This window comes from Leptonychotes weddellii, chromosome 10 (assembly GCF_054177405.1).
Source record: "Leptonychotes weddellii isolate Sample4059 chromosome 10, ASM5417740v2, whole genome shotgun sequence".
NCBI lineage: Eukaryota > Metazoa > Chordata > Mammalia > Carnivora > Phocidae > Leptonychotes > Leptonychotes weddellii.
The window spans coordinates 116,519,744-116,535,933 of NC_138378.1; the positions used below are offsets into that span (position 1 = coordinate 116,519,744).

At 55.8% G+C, this 16,190-nt stretch overlaps 1 protein-coding gene across 2 annotated transcripts in view; it reads right to left on the bottom strand.

Moving 5' to 3' along the window:
• Nucleotides 1–16,190, bottom strand: part of HPCAL1 (hippocalcin like 1) — a 327,988-nt gene that overhangs the window by 1,157 nt on the left and 310,641 nt on the right. For both annotated transcript variants that reach the window (XM_081797235.1, XM_081797234.1), the window contains exons 2-3: nucleotides 4,223–4,618; nucleotides 2,263–2,368 (exon numbers count right to left, since the gene is read on the bottom strand). In XM_081797235.1, coding sequence (XP_081653361.1) covers nucleotides 2,263–2,368; nucleotides 4,223–4,600 — 484 coding nt within the window. In that variant the 5' untranslated portion in view covers nucleotides 4,601–4,618. The remainder of the gene's footprint in view (nucleotides 1–2,262; nucleotides 2,369–4,222; nucleotides 4,619–16,190) is intronic.

Sequence of the window (16,190 nt, forward strand, 5' to 3'; positions counted from 1 at the left end):
CTTTTAGAAGCCGCCCCAGGCTTTAGGTAACAAAGCTGTGACCCCATTACTGCTAGGGCCAAGAGTAGGAAAGCGGGTTTGAAAACTGAAGTGAGTTCCGGGGGAGCTGATGTTGGGGACACCCACGGGCCCTCCTCGGCGGTCCCTCTCCCAGGACAGGACCCCCCACCCCCGACGGGGAAGGACCTAGGTTTGAAGCTGGCTCTGTTCCGGCGGGCTCATGCCTTGGGGGAGTCTGCACCTGTGAAGCCGTGGTGACACTGACCCCGCGGGACAGCAGTAAAGGGGCTAAGGAGCTCGTGGCCTGCGCCACGCCGCCACGGGCCACGCCGCCACGGGCAAGCTACCAATCTTTCACGGCTCGGGATCTTCAGCCGCAGCCTGGCCTGGAGGACGCGCCCAGCGGGCTGCTACCAGGGAGCCAGGAGAAGGATCCAGAGGCCCCCAGGCAGAGACCTCCCGCCAGCCCACTGCCAGGGAGGGACACCCCTCCTCCCGGCCCCCAGCAGGGGGCAGGTGGGCTGGCCCCATCGGAGACTAAACAACACCAGGACTCAAGGATGGTCTGGGAAGCAACCCCTTCAAAGGAGGAGAAACTCTCCGGGACCCTCTGCTTACACAGAGGGGCTACTGGGCTTTGCTTCTCTCCTATGGTTGGTGGCGACTTTTACCCGCCACTCCCCCGACTCTGGCCACTCAGATCGAGAAGCTTCTGAAAGCACAGCCCCCTCCTCCTGGCAGACAGCGGGGCAGGTGAGGGGCCGACGGGGGGCAAGAGGGGCCCTGGGGGTTCCTGAGCACGGTCTGGGTCTGTCCGGCAGCGGTCAGCGTGTTCCTGGCGCTCGGCCAGTCTCCCATCACACGTACAGCCAGGAGGGGTGTGAACAGGAGAGGTTTGTGCTGGAGGAAACCCGCCAGGTACTCCCGACCCCTGGATGGAGGGGGCAGGGAAGGTGAGACAAAGTGCAGGGCCCTGCCCACTCCTGAGCAGCCCCCTCAAGAGGGGGTGCCCCTGAGCACCCCTGCCTTCACCCTCATCTCTCCAACATCGACCCTCCCTTCCCTCCCCGAGGCCCGGGGACAGATGCACACTGGGGCTCACAGAGGTGCCCTGCCCCACTGGGCACAGACTCAGGTTCCCCGACAAGCTGGGAAGACACGGCCCTGCTGGCCCTCCAAAGGGACGGGGTCGCGCAGGCTCAGGCAGGGGAGAGGGGTCGAGAGCGCAGTGCCCAGGACTCTGTGCTCACAGCTTTCTGGGCATGGTCTCATTGAATCCTCACAACCACATGAGCCTGAATTTGTGACCCCCGTTTCACAGAGGAGGAAACCAAGGCTGAGGAGAGCCAAGACTCGGTGCAGGTCCGTCGGAACCCGAAACCTGCGCCCTGCTACCCTGGAGGGTGAAAGACAGGTTTTAAATCAGCCCAAGGGCAATGCCAGGCACAAGGCTGTCTGATTTTACACGCGACCGTGTTTGGGACACTGTTCCTATGCTGTCTGGTGCGTCCGATGTACCTTCAGCCGCCTGTGGTCACACAGTAAACCCCATCCCTGGGCTGGCTCGGTCCTTAAACTCATTTGCCAAAAGCACTTCAGAGTTTACAGAGCATTTCCTCCTGCATTAGCTTATTTTTCATCTCCAGCACAACCCAGGGGGTATTTCCTTTTCTATTCTAAATGTCCCATTTCTTTATTGTTCAAAAGCAAATCAGACCTGACTCTGGGACTGCACTTGACAAAGCCGGTAGGAGGCCCGGACCCACCAGGTCGTGGCTGCTTGCTCTTACGTGGATCCTGCAGAGCCTCACTGAGAAGGCACCCCAACAGAGCCCCCGGGGGCCACTGGGGAGCCTGCCGTCTCAGGATGACAGCAAGGGCCCCACCATCCAGGACCCTTGATCCTTACCTTCCCCCCAACCCAAACAGGGCCCAGGTGCCGTCAGCACCCCTGCCTCCCCCTCCCTGAGACACATCCATGAGGCTGACAGTCTCCCCTGTTTAAGAAGCAAGGACACTAGGGCTCAGGGGAGACAGGGTATGTCCTGAGGACAGAGTCAGAGTCTCCCTGACTCTGAATCCTGCCTCTCCCCTCAGGACAGCTGTCCTGGCTGCACAAATCCAGAGGGGATCTGGGGGAGGCCTGAGGAGCTGCTGAGGGAAAGGGAAGAGTTCCAAACATACCTCCGCTCTCAGTAGCCCTGCGCACGCGCGCGCGTGCGCGCACACACACACACACAGACACGCACACACTCTCCTTACCGTCATTGTTGGTGTCCATCTGCCTGAAGATCTTGTCCGTTCGTTTCTCTGGAGTGGACTCATCCTCGGGCATTTTCATCACAGAGGACACCATTTTGTATATAGCCTGCAAAGAGACACGGAGAAGCATGTGCTCAGAGATTCTGGAATGTTCCTGAGCAGACGGGGCAGGTGTGAGCTTCCACCCAGGCCACAGCAAGGCATGAAGAGGTCGAGATGCGAGCAGCCTTCAAGTCCCTTCCTCAGCTTTCTAGAGGAACATTTCTAGAATGTTCCACGGTGGCTATCACAGAGGGCACGCTGGGCAAAGGCAGCCAGACCAATTTACGTGAAGCTCGAGAGCAGGCAAAACACCACCACAGTGACAGCGCTGAGACTGGGGGCTGTCGGGGGTGGCAGGCGGCATGGTGCCCGGGAAGGAACTTGAGGGAGCCTTCTGGGGGGCTGGGAATGTCTGTAACTCACCGAGGGTGGTGGTGGTCATACAGGGATATATGTACCTGATCCACCACACTGCACACAGCTGTGAGCATTTTACTCTGTGACTGTTAGACCTCCGTTTAGAACAAGAAAGATTTTGTCCCTGAAACCCATAGGGAGAACCACATCACGAGCCCCAGAAAGGACCGGCAGATAGCTCAGGTCTCTCCAGAAGGATGGAGAACCTCTTCAGAGCACCTCACAGCACAGGCAGTGTGCGTCTCCCTGGGACAGGACATCCTCTTGGGACCGGGCCACGCAGCACATCCAAGTGCAGGGCCAAAGGCAGCAGCGGCCCCTCCAGGGTCTTGACAGACTTCTGAGGTACCTAAAACACCATTCCATGCTGAGAAAGGTACAGGGGGTGAGACTCCCACCCGGCAGGCTGAGAGGCCATGGGGAAGGGTCTCAGGGTCCGGGGACGGGTGCGGCCGCATAGCAGCCAGATCCCATTTGGACAGGTATGGCGCCCACCCCTACCCCGTACATGCTGTTTTGAAGAATCCCACTGGCGTGTCCCAGTTTTGGCCAGGCCGGTCTTCTCAGCCAGTGATAGGCATGCCCGTTTGCGAAAGGGGCGACAGGTAGGTAGGATTCCAGGGAGACAGAATTCTTATTTCTATCACCTCTTATGGCTAAGAACCAGAAGTGACAGTTGAACCACAGAGGTCCCCAAACCCGTGTTGATTTATTCCGTGTGAGAACCACCTATTAGGGAAATGGGCTGGTCACTCCTCGGGCCATTTGCAGCTGGCTTAGGAGTTCATGGGTTTGAAGCTCTTTGCTCAAGACTTAGCTCCTGAGCCGAGACGAGACTTACATGTAGACAATGCCTCCTCTGAGGAATCCTAGAACCGAATCCCCCAGGCTCCAGGAGTAGGGCACTGGGGGGCACCAGGGAGCAGGTCTGGGGTTCTTTACTCTCACAAACCCAGGCACCCAGTGAAGTGAAGAAAACTTGGTTTCTTTCTGGAAAACAGCCTCACCTGCCAGAGCTGTTGATAGGCATGAAGGTGAGGAGAAAAGGTCTCACGAAGAGGTGTTCCTACTGTGTCAGACCTTATTATTCCACGACCACTAATATTTCAGTTTTCCTTTACCACGGCATGCTCCTGGGGACGTGACATGCCGTGTGTCGCATTCTCAAATACGGGGACTCGAGAAGGTCTTAGTAGGTGCCTTCTGCAAGAATCCAGGGACCTCTCCATTATAATTTTCAGCTCTGTAAATTCTTAGGACATCACCTCTCTGAGCCTCGGGCTTTGTGAAATGCAGAGAAGGAACCGCCCCCCGCCCCCCCCACAGGGTTGTGAGGAACAAAACAGATCAAAGCCCTTAGCCCAGGCCTGATCCAGAAACACTGGGTCTTCGCATTCCTACGGCAAGGACCCTCCCGGGCAGGTGACGGGCAGTCACTTTCGCAAGCGGTGGCCGGGGAGTGGCTGGCGTCAGCGGGGACCGGGGGCGGGGGGGCCCCTACCTGCACGATCTCCAGCATCTCGCTGCGGCTGATGTAGCCGTTGCCGTCCAGGTCGTACATGCTGAAGGCCCACTTGAGCTTCTGCTCCAGCTTGCCCCGGGACGTGACGCTCAGCGCGATGATGAACTCCCGGAAGTCGATGGTGCCGTCCCCGTTGGTGTCGAAGGTGCGGAAGACGTGCTCGGCGAACTTGGACGCGTCGCCGTAGGGGAAGAAGTTGGCGTAGATCTTCTTGAACTCGTCCACGGTCAGGTGGCCGGTGGGGCAGTCCTTGAGGAAGCCCTTGTACCACTCCTGCAGCTCGTGGTCCGTGAACTCCGTGTTCTCACGCAGGTCCTGCAGCACCTCGGGCCGCAGCTTGCTGTTCTGCTTGCCCATGGTGGCGGCTGGTCACACCTGCAAGGCGGGGGCGTCAGCGGGGGGCGCCCGGGGGGTGCGTGGCCGGAGAGACCACCACCGGGCCCGGGACGGCTCAGCCCGTCTAGGACGCCCTGCGGGAAGGGGGACCGCTCGTGCGCACACTCTGACTTTGAGAATGTGGAAATGGGGGGGATGCAACTGAAATCAGTGGAATGAGGTGTTCACCAGGGCTGTACAAGACTTGAGGATTCATCCTCACGCTCCTGAGCCTCACCCGCTCCAGGCAGAGTCCCTGCTGTGTTGAGTGCACCCCTGACCCTGTGGTTCGTAGGCACCTCATTCTGTTTTCAGAACAGGTGTCCAGAAACTTTGAAGGAGTCCCCTCTCTACAGGGCCTCTGAGAAACTCCCCGGGGCCAGGGCGTAGGGGTGGGGTGGCTCTAGAATTAGCACCAGGCAGTCCACGATGTCTCGAACGTGACCAGTAAAATACCGCAGAACCTGCTCCCCACAGCAGGGCCCCGCACGGCCCGGACAGAGGAGCGACCTGCAGTGACGTCACTGCTAGACAGTAACCCAGCTGTCACCTCCCCTCCTCATCTCATGGCCCGGCTCTGACAGTAACACGATAGTCGTCGTCTTTTAGGCATACAGAAGACGAGACAACCAAAGTGAAATGTCCCCTGCCCCAGTCCCCAGGTGCCCACTTTGAACTGCTTCTGTATTCATAAACTCTGAACAGTACGCACTGCATCCGCATTAGGAAAGATAACAGATACAGCTCATCTCTTCTCCCTGGCACGTCCTCCTTTGCCCCCTCCTGGGTTTTATTAGCTTTATAATACATATCCCTGTTTTTACTTGTTATCTTTACAGCTTTTTTTTTTTTTTAAGATTTTATTTATTTATTTGAGAGAGAGAGAGAGTGAGCATGCGCGAGCGGGGAGGGAGGGACGGAGGGAGTCAATCTCAAGCCAACTCCCCGCTGAGTGCAGAGCCTGAACGTGGGGCTCGATCTCACGACCCTGAGATCATGACCTGAGCTGAAATCAAGAGTCAGACGCTTAACCGACTGAGCCACACAGGCGCCCTTTTATGACTTTAAATTATATAAAGTTCCTTTCCTGACTTCTACAGAGGGCAGCCTGGCCATGTCTTTCAAAATTGCAAACGCCCAGTTCTCCCATTTGGAGGAGTAGCTAAAGATACTCCAGCTGTGCAAACCGAGAAGCAGTAACCAGGATGTACTTTCAAGTGAAAAGGGAAAGTGTAGAGCGGCACAAAGAGTTTGCTACCATTCGTGAAAAAGAGAGAAAACAATGTGTATGTGTGTGTCTCTGTGTCTGGAAGGTCCTATTTGGACATGGCGTTGCCCAGAGAGAGGTGGCTGATGACAAGGTTCGAACGGGGAGTTTTTACTCTAAATCCTTTGGCAACTTTAAAATGTTGAACTCTGTGCATGTATTTTCATAGAGGGAGCATCTGGGAGGCTCAGTCGTTAAGCATCTGCCTTGGGCTCAGGTCGTGATCCCAGGGTCCCTGCTCAGCGGGGAGTCTGCTTCTCCCTCTCCGTCTGCCCCTCCCCCTGCTCATGCACTCACTCACACTCTCTCTCAAATAAATAAAATCTTGAAAGATAAATAAATAATTAATAAGCAAAAATAAAAATAGCCCAACCTCTATTTCTTGATCAAGCAACTTTATTCTTGGTTCTCTCTCCATAAGATCAAGCTATGGATCCCCCCGCCTTCCTTCCTTATCAGCTTCTGTTGCGAGAACCACTCTTTTCACAGTGTCAGGGTTTACAATTTCTACTTTCTTCCCTTAACTATAGGCTGCTCTTAAAATGTGGAAGCCAGCAAATGTCTAAGGACTGGGGCAGCTGTCCTTGCCGCACCCGAGGTCACCAGGAACCTGCGAGGACACACATGATCTCCATTCCACAGGAGCTGAGAGGTCACAGGAGGTCCAGGCCACCATGTACAGATCGGGGAACCCCACGCCTCCACCAGCCAGCTCTCTGACCCACCCTGGGACTTGGGGTGGCACGCTCTGGGAGGCCCAAAAAAGTCCTGGCATTCACACGTCGCTGATTCAACTTCTGGTCCCTTCGGAAACTCAGTTCATTAATAAGAGTTTTCTTTTTTTTAATGACCATTTTGATTTCTACGTGAAAAATAAAGGTGAATGTGAAAATCGGTGTCTGACGGAAGAGGAAAAACAACCAAGGTGCAGATCAGATCTCTGTCCTGTGGAAAAAAGCTCCAGGCTAGATTTGGAGGTGTGGCTGCCTCTTGATTCTGCATTTTCTGCCATGCTCTCGGGGGCCCCACCCAGACCAGCTCCCGGGTCCTTCTAGGTGTCCCCTTGGCGGACCTGATGGTGGGGCACTGGGATGGCTCCGTCCCCAGACAGCCCCACTGGGCGGGCAGGGCCATGTGCCCCAGGACTAGGGTGGTGCTGGGCGCCCAGGACAGCCCAGCATGGCAGGTCTGTCTCCTCAGGCACTCAGGTTATGGTTGAACTGTGACCTCCCAACCAAAAAAAGATGCTGAGGTTTTAACCCCTAATGCCTGTGAACAGGACATTATTTGGAATTGGGGACTCTGAAAATGATCAAGTTAGGATGAGGTTACTGGGGTGTCCTTACAAAAAGAGGACATTTGGAAATAGTACAGAAGGAAGACATGTGAAGAGGTGGGGAGAAGACAGAGCCACCTACCAGCCAAGGAACACAGGAGGCCTTCAGAAGCTAGAATAGATGCTTCCCTACATCCCTCAGATGACCCTACCCACACCTCCAGGACTGCGAGGGGAAACATTCCTGCTGTTTAAGCCGCCCGGTCTGTGGTACCTTGTTAGGGCAGCCGAGTACGACAGACCCCAGGGCTCAGCACCATAGCCAGAGCACCTTGCCCACCAAACCCAAGGACAGGAGCTGAGGGCACAGGGAGAAGCCACGTGGGTGTTGCCAGGGCCTTAGGCCAGGTGCCCATCCTTCTCTGCCCGTCCATCTGTCCATCCACAGGCTCTCCCACCCGAACTCCAAGGTGGGGACCAGATCCAGGCAGCCTCGGGCATGACCCCGAGACCCGCCCCCTGAGGCTGATCCCCTCATTGAGGCACCTCCTGCCCATGCTAGCCTCCCGGGGGCATGTTCTTGCGCGCACACGTCTACACCCACAGGGGGAGCAAGGAGTCCAGGAGGCCCCTGGTGCTGGGTGGGCCCCCCAAAGGTGACCCTGCAGAAGCCACTGATCGGGCAAGCCAGGTGGCAGAGAGAGCCCTCGGAGCTCAGGGCTACGGATGCCCTCCGCTCTCTCTGTCCCCAGGGACCTCTCCTCTGCCCCAACTCCCATGTGCTTTCTCTGCTCCTGTGAGGATCCCTCTATTAACCTGCTAGTCACACCCCTGCTTCTGTCTGCTCTCTTTTTTTTTTTTTTTTAAAGATTTTATTTATTCATTTGACAGAGACATAGCGAGAGAGGGAACACAAGCAGGGGGAGTGGGAGAGGGAGAAGCAGGCCTCCTGCGGAGCAGGGAGCCCGATGCGGGGCTCGATCCCAGGACCCTGGGACCATGACCTGAGCCGAAGGCAGACGCTCAACGACTGAGCCACCCAGGCGCCCCCTCATTACTTCTTTTTATTTTTTTTATTTTTTTATTTTTAAAGATTTTATTTATTTATTTGACAGAGAGAGATAGCGAGAGAAGGAACACAAGCAGGGGCAGTGGGAGAGGGAGAAGCAGGCTTCCCGCAGCGCAGGGAGCCCGACGCGGGGCTCGATCCCAGGACCCTGGGATCATGACCTGAGCCAAAGGCAGATGCTTAACGACTGAGCCACCCAGGCGCCCTGTCTGCTCTCTTTAAACAGCCTCCCGGCCTCCTCCAGGTCCTATCACGTAGGACTTTTGAACTGCAAATTTTGGACTGCAAAAGGTCAGCTGACCCGGCAGGTGGCCCGAGACCGTCCCCATGCGGGGTGACTCCGTGTGGCTTCTTGCCGGCAGACCCACCTCTTTGTGTCTGCAGAGCACTGGGCAGCACCCGCCCCGGGGCTCCCGGATGAGACCTAGGACAGCCTGAAGACTGAGCACTTCCAGGTCCAAGGCGCCTGGGCTTGAAACAGACTCATTTTCCAACGCTTTAATCAGTTTAGGTGCTCTCAAAGCCTTGATATTTGCCATGCTCCTCTCAAATTGTGGGCGTGTCCTAGCCAGCGTCCGGAGGGGGCAGAACACCCACAGTTAGTCCGAGGCCTCTCCCGCGGGACCTCCCCGCCGAGGCTTCAAGGGCGGCAGAGCCACGCACGCAGTGGGCCCGAGCCTCGGATGCTACTTTCTGCACGGGCTCCTCCTCGTTCTTCACTTCGTCCGTCCGGACCTGGCGCTGTTCCCACCAGCAGCGTGTGTCCCTGTGTCCTCAAAGGGGGCGCGTCATACTGCACGGGGCCCAGTGGGAGGGGACCAGAGTGAGCAGGGCGGGCCAGCTGCCATTCTGGACTGAACCAGGGCCCCCAAATTCACCTCGGAATGTGACTCGATTTGGAGACGGGGCCTTTAAGAGGTAATTAAGGCAAAATGAGGTCACTGGAGTGGGTCCTAATTCAATGTGGCAGGTGCCGTACAGGACACAGAGGGCTGGGGCACCTGGGCGGCTCAGTCGGTTAAGCGGCTGCCTTCAGCTCAGGTCACGATCCCTGGGTCCTGGGATCGAGCCCCACGTCGGGCTCCCTGCTCAGCGGGGAGTCTGCCTCTCCCTCTGCTCATTCTCTCTCACTCTCTATCTCAAATAAACTAAAAAAAAAAATCTTAAAAAAGAAAAAAAGACACAGACGGAAGGCCACACGAGGTCACAGCAAGAAGACAGCCGTCTGCGAGCCAAGGAGAGGCCTCAGAAGGGACCAAACCTGCGACACCTTGATCTTAGACTTCTGGCCTCCGGAATTGTGAGAAAATAAATTCCTGTTTTTGAAGCTGCCCGGTCTGTGTTCCTTGGTTACGACAGCCCTGGGACGCTGACTCGGCTGCCCCTGGACAGTGACCCGATCAGCAGGTGCCATTAGCGTCTGTGGGGGGCCAGGCACCCGGAGGTCCCCACAGCCTCCCTCCCAACCCGCCAGCAGGCTCTGGAAGCAAAGCCAGCACTCGGCCCGGGGCTGTCTGGCCCACACCCCACATCCTGCTGCAGGCAGCCAGGGGGAGGCTGGTCCACGGGAGGGCCACGTGGTCACGAACAGCACCTTCCCCAGGCCGCCTTGGATCGTTAATGGCACATCCTTTACCCTGACTGGCATCCTATCTTCTTCACCATGGAAACAAGCGGCTTTCTGTCAAGTTCTAGGCTCTGAGGGCTCAGGATTTAGAATCCACTCCCCTCGCTGAAGACCAAATCACCGCTCAGGACGCTGCTATCGGTTTGCCTCAGAATGTATCTGTGATTTATGTTCTTTCAGGTCCCACAGAAATTCCAAACCCCCAACACCTCCTCTGCCTGAGAGAACACATGTTTATGGAAAGGACAGTACCAGATTAGGGAGAGGGACCAGTACGGTCAACCCAAAGCTGGAAGGTCACAGGCAGAGGGCTCGGCGGTGGGCCCGGGTTTGCCAGCTCCTTTCCACGTGTGTCCCTGAAGCTGACCCGCAAGACTGAGATTCCCCCCTCCCAGCCCCTCCTTCTCAAAGTGCTTCCAAGTCGGGGGTGGAGGGCATTCCTGGGAGGGCTGTGTGCGGTGAGAGGGCCTCCTTCCCGGACTAGGGTCCCTTCCCGGTCTGACAGTCTAAGATCCCTGGGTCTGGAGGTCCCAGGCTGAAGATTCCTGTGTCAATATTCGAGGTGGGGGAGTCTCTCATCACAAGCAGCGACCCCTCCCAAGAAAGGCAAAAGGGTCCGGGAAGGGGGTGCAGCATTCCCTGGAATATTCCGGAAATGTGTGGTCTACAAATCTGTGTGCCTCACCACACCCGCACTGTGTCCTGAGTCCTGATGCTTGCCCGCACGTGTCCCCAGGCCGGTGCTCTGCTCCCCAAAAGCCCAAACCCAGAAGTGCAGGCACCCCTGCTCTCAGCACGTTCTCAGGGCCTGGCGCCAGGCTGGGCTCACAGTGGTCATGCATCTACTCGAGCCCCTCGGGCCCTCTGAATGCCTAGGGATGCACCTCCTGGCTCCCAGTGCTCTGGGCTGCTTACGACACAGGTGCCTACGGATGGGGGTGGTGCTCCAGGGAGGAATCATTCATTCCCACAGGGGCGGGGGGACTAGGCAGTCTGCCTAGGAAGACAGCATGTGGAATCAAAACTGAACGATAAGGAGGACTTTAAAAGCCACTGGAGGTCGGGGCGCCTGGGCGGCTCCATCGGTTAAGCGTCCAACTCGATTTCAGCTCAGGTCTTGATCTCAGGGTTGTGAGTTCAAGCCCCACACTGGACTCCACCCACCCTGGGCATGGAGCCTACTAAAACAAACAAAACAAAAACAAAAACCAAAAAGCCACTGGAGGTCGACCCCCCACACGCCACTTCTAGGCAGATTCCAGGTGCTGGGAAGATGGGGGTCACACTTGGCCAGGTTGGGAGGGTGCAATGTTATCTCCATCTTAGAGACAAATGAGGTTTCCGTGGGGCACGTGCTTGTCTGCGACCTTCCCCGGGGCCCCTTCATTGCCCAGGTCCATGGGCAGTGATGGAGGCCACCACGGTGCTCCCAGCTGGTATCCCCCGCCACCATGAAGTGGGGCCCGTGAAGACGAAATATGGCTCCTCATGCACTGCCAGTCCCTTCCTGGGCCAGCTCACATGTGCTTACCAAAGACACAGACGAAACAGTTAATACAGAGAGCCTCATTTTAGCTCTCTCCTGGAGGCTCTCAGCCCAAAGCACGCGGCCTCTCAGGGACCCGGGACGGTGGAATGCTGCATGCACGGTGACCCCTCTGTTACTAATTAAGCCAAGGAACCATTATTGACGACTGGCTGGCTGGGAAGATGGATGATAACAAGCCAGCCTTTCTGCAAAGACAAAGCAACCACCCCCGTTTCTCAGCAGAAATGGCCCCCCAGCCCCGGCGCCCAAGCACACACCCATCCTTCATCTGTAGACCAGAAAATCTTACTCTCCTCTCCGTTGACAGATGGGGTGAAGAATGGGCGTGCCAGGAAGGGTCATCAATTCGGGATCAGAGCCACCTCTCACTTGGCTTGAAAAGCTTCATGACCAAGCAGGGCTCGGATCAGACAGGCAACAGCCTTCTGAATGCGTCAAAGATCACATTTTAATTCCCAGTAATGGCAGAATGGGGAGACAGTTAATGTAGCGTTTACATCCATCCATCTCTCTGGCTCTCGGTTACTCCATTGTTCTTAATGTGCTAAATTGTTAAAAAAAAAAAGGGGGGGGCAAACATGTAGCTGGGGAGCCCTATGAAAATATTTAACCCAAAGTAGGCATCGCCTGCAAATTAAAGCCTTTTTAATGGCACAGTTCTACCAACTGCTCGGTGAGGCTCCAGGGAACCAAGTACCGAATGTGTCATTAATCACAGCTCCACACCGGCTGATGGCAGGGGTTGACATTTCAGTCATTGCTTTAAAATGCTTTCATCAGTTTGGATCTCCACAGCTCGCTGGGCCAAGCCGACTTACAAACACTCGGAGGGAAAACGATGGGAAAGACGGGAGGAAGCAAGTCCTTATGAAAGGCCCCAGCTCAGGACGAGGCTGAAGGGGCATCCGCAGTGAATCTGAATTTCAAGGGACCAGACGGCTCTTTTGGCGACGCGCACTTATTCTGTCTGGGCTCGAACAGGAAAGTCGGGGCTGAAGGGACCAGCAGAAAACAGGCAGTTTGTGCTGTTCCTCGTGCAGCACAAGACCCGAGCCGTTCTTTCCCCTGGTGACCCATTAATAAATGGACAAATGCTGAGAATTTGTCCTTCTTTTCTCCAAGGCAGTGGGTGAGAGACAAGCTGCAGGCAGCCTGGGCTTCTAGTGCAGCTGCTCTGAGGAGGGGTCGGTCCTGTCCCAGGGGGTCTGTGACACCTTCCAGAACCCCAGCAGGAACAGCACGCTTGGGGCGGCTCAGGCTGCAACACGGCTGGGCGGACGCCAGAGGGCGCAGGCAGGCTGACTCCTGGGGACCCGGCTGGAGACCCCGCCTTCCAGGCCCCGCCCCCTGCCACGCCTCCTCCACGTCGCGGGTGCCTCAGTTTCTGTCTATAAACTAGATTTGTCCAAGTCAGTAATCACCAGCCACATGTGGCGATTGAGCACATAAAATGTGGCCCGTCTGAATTCATATATGTGCCCCAAGAGTAAAATACACACTGGCTTTTGAGGACTTCCCACATAAAAATAATGTAAAGTATCTCATGGTGATTTTGCTATCCTGATTACATGTGGAATGACTAGTGACACCGTTTGCGATATCGTGGGTTAAATGAATCACGTTGGTGACACTAATCTCATCTGTTTCATTTTACCTTCTTAATGTGGCTACTAGAAAAGCTAAAATGACATATGAACGCGGTCGATATTCTATTTCTACTGGCTGCTCAGCCCTCGGTAGATCCTTGGGACACTGCAGATCTGGGGCTACCAAAAAGGGACTCTTGGAGCTCATCAGCACCCTATTTACAGGCCCATTGCTAACTGCGACCCAGCTGGGGGAGGCACTCTTTATTTCCCTCCTCGGGCCCAGGAATGAAAGATCATGGCATTTACATGAGTCCACAAGTTTCTATTTCCAGCAGCTTCAAGAACTTTCCTAGAGGCCAGCAGCAATAATGGCCCAGGTCAGGAGGGTAGAAAGTGTTCTCGAGGGAGAACAGCCGAAGCCCGAGCGAGATCTGGGGACAGAGGCGGTCCACGGCAGGCCCCTCTGGAGCCGATAGTTACAGGGTGTGCCCAGATCCAGACTCAGCCTGCTGACTTCCAGGAACCTGTTTTCAGAGGGCTTCCTGAAAACCTGCTGCATCCAGTTTTACCAGCTGGATGGGCTCCAGGCCAGCGACCTTTGGTTGAGAAATCCCACTGAAAACCCTCTCGACTTCTGCACCCATCCCCAGCAGCTTAAATCCTCCCGACTCCCCAAAAGCTTAAAAAAAAAAAAGGAGGGAGGGAGGGAGCGAGGGAGGGAGTTGGCCGAGACATAGAACTCCCCTCCCTGTCTTGAGCTTTCCTCCACTCAGCACAGGTTGAAATGGCCTCAGTGAGGCTGGGAGAAAGGAAAAGGTGGAGAAAAGGAGAGAGAAACCCTGAAGAGACCACTCTTTCTCCCTCGAAGAAGCTGCTAATGCAATAGGAGGGGGAGAGCCATGCTCTCCCCACACACCTCATGCCTCTGAAAACACTGGTTCATCCATGTGGCTGCTGGCCTCGGCTGCCCAGCAAACTTCTACTCAACCTCCAAAGCCCAACTCACAAGTTACCTCTTCAGAGATGCATGTCGCAGCCCCCAACAATTACTCTTCCTTTTGCATCCCGATACCAATTTTTAACCTATTTCTATTATGACCTCAGCTTTTATAACATCATTTACTTGTATTTTTCCCTCAGATTGTGAGCTTATTGAGGAAAGAGAATACCTCATTCATGCCAAAGCATGTTCTAGCCTCAAGGCCTTTGCATTTGCTGTTCCCTCCACCTGGTCTCAAGGTGCATTCCCTCAACGTTCATGTCTTTGCTTGAGGCTTCTTGGGGGTGCCTCCTCCACGGAACCCATCTCAAATAGCATCAGCCCTCACGCCCTAGTCCCTCATCCTGCCCCCTTGTCATAGGGTTCCCTACTGCTTGGCGCCATTTTGATACATTTATTGTGTCTGTCTCCTTCTGTTCACACTGTACCCCCACACTGCCCAGAACAGGGCTTGGAACACAATGGGTGCTCAGTAAATCTCTCTGAAGTAATGGCTGTGTGTTCCAAGGGCCTAGCACAATGCCTGAATGGATGAGTAGATGGAGGAGTGAATGGGCTTCTTCTAGGACCCTCTTGCTTCAACATTCTGTGACTTCTCAGGAAGGAACATCATGGATCAGGATGGTAAAGTGCTCTCTTGCCCAGATTTGAAGCTCTAAGAAGGGACATTCTGTAATCCAGACTTGGTATTTTGGAAAAAGCTCCATTTGCTGGCCCAGAAACAGCCATAGCAGAGCAGGGGGCCTGCCTGGGGCATGTCAGACCCCAGGGTCCAATCACCAAACCCATGCCATCTCCTTCCTCCCTCCATGAACCTGCCCCCAGCTATGTGGTCCTCGGCCAGGGTCCTCACTGCCCCCTCCAGCTGGGATCTTTCACCCAGAGCAACTTCGTGGCTCTTGGAGCCTCCCAGGGAGGAGCACCCGGAGCTGCTTGCCCAGTGGAGGAAGGTAGCTTACTGGAATGGACATAAATGAGCCTCTGGGGAGAAAAGCCAGAGAGGAGAGGAAGAGAAAATGCCCAGTAGAACGATCCTCCCCCTTGTAGAATCTGCTAACCCAACAGGAAGAGAACTCTAGGCAGGATTCAAAACAAGACCACAGGATTTTTTCTTAACACCAAAACCGCTGCGTAGGACCACCCATATGTGAGTTCCAGATTCTGGGGCTTCCGGTGGGAGTTCATCCCTGTCAGGCTGGAGTGGGCAATTGGAAGTTTCTGAATTTGCGCCCTTGTGCCAGCAAACGTTTCCAACAGTTCCATTTCCCTCTGTGCCAGCGTGGGAACAGCTGGATGAACAACAAAGACCCTCCGCAGGTGCCTGGAGTCCCCTTCCCCCAAGCACGCCCCTGAGCCACGGGGTACTGTGCACCGTGAGGCTTACTTAAGAGGGACCGGGAGAGCGGGAGCAGAGCTAGCCTGTCCCCGAACAATGGTCACGAGGTCTGATCGGTGAGGTCTGAGCCAGGCTTAAAGGCTCCCGGGAGTCCTCCAGGTGGGCGGATGAAGGAAAGAGCGTGTGCTGCGGCGAGGGGGCAGGGAGAGAGTCCACCCTAGGCCACAGAGGCTGCAACATTCCCGGTGAGCATGACTGTGGAACAATGCAACATTGAGGAGAGGGTCCAGGACAGAAACAAGAGGGAACTGGAGAAGGCGAGGCTGGCCATGTCCCCTCACCATCCCCGGCAAAGGCCCAAGCCCTGTGAAGCACTCGGAATGAGACAACCAGCTGAGGACTCAGACTTTATCATTGTTCGATCATCCACACCCGGGAATCACTCTACATCGCCCTTGCAGGGATCTGGAGCCCACCAGGGCTAACTGCTCTTTCAACGGAAATCTAAGACGCCCCAGTAGACCGGTCCGTGGGGACTGAAGGCAGGAGCCAGTCTGAGATTTCAGAAGCCCCCTCCCCCATAGATCTGACCGGGCTTCAGTCCGCCCTGGGGTCACAGAGCTGGTGGAGGGCCCCCACCCGGCTCAGCTGCGCGTATATGTGTGGAGACGTGGGAGAGCAGCCCCCACACAGCTGCGTAAATGCCTCCAGGCTACGCGTGTCTGGCCGCAGAATGACTCCAGCACCAGCCAGCCTGCGTGGGACAGATCCGCACGGCACGTGACAGAGCGAGTCCCCGATCTCGCGCCGATGCTCCTGGCCAGGATGTGAACCCCAGTCCTTCCACCCCCCGCAGGAG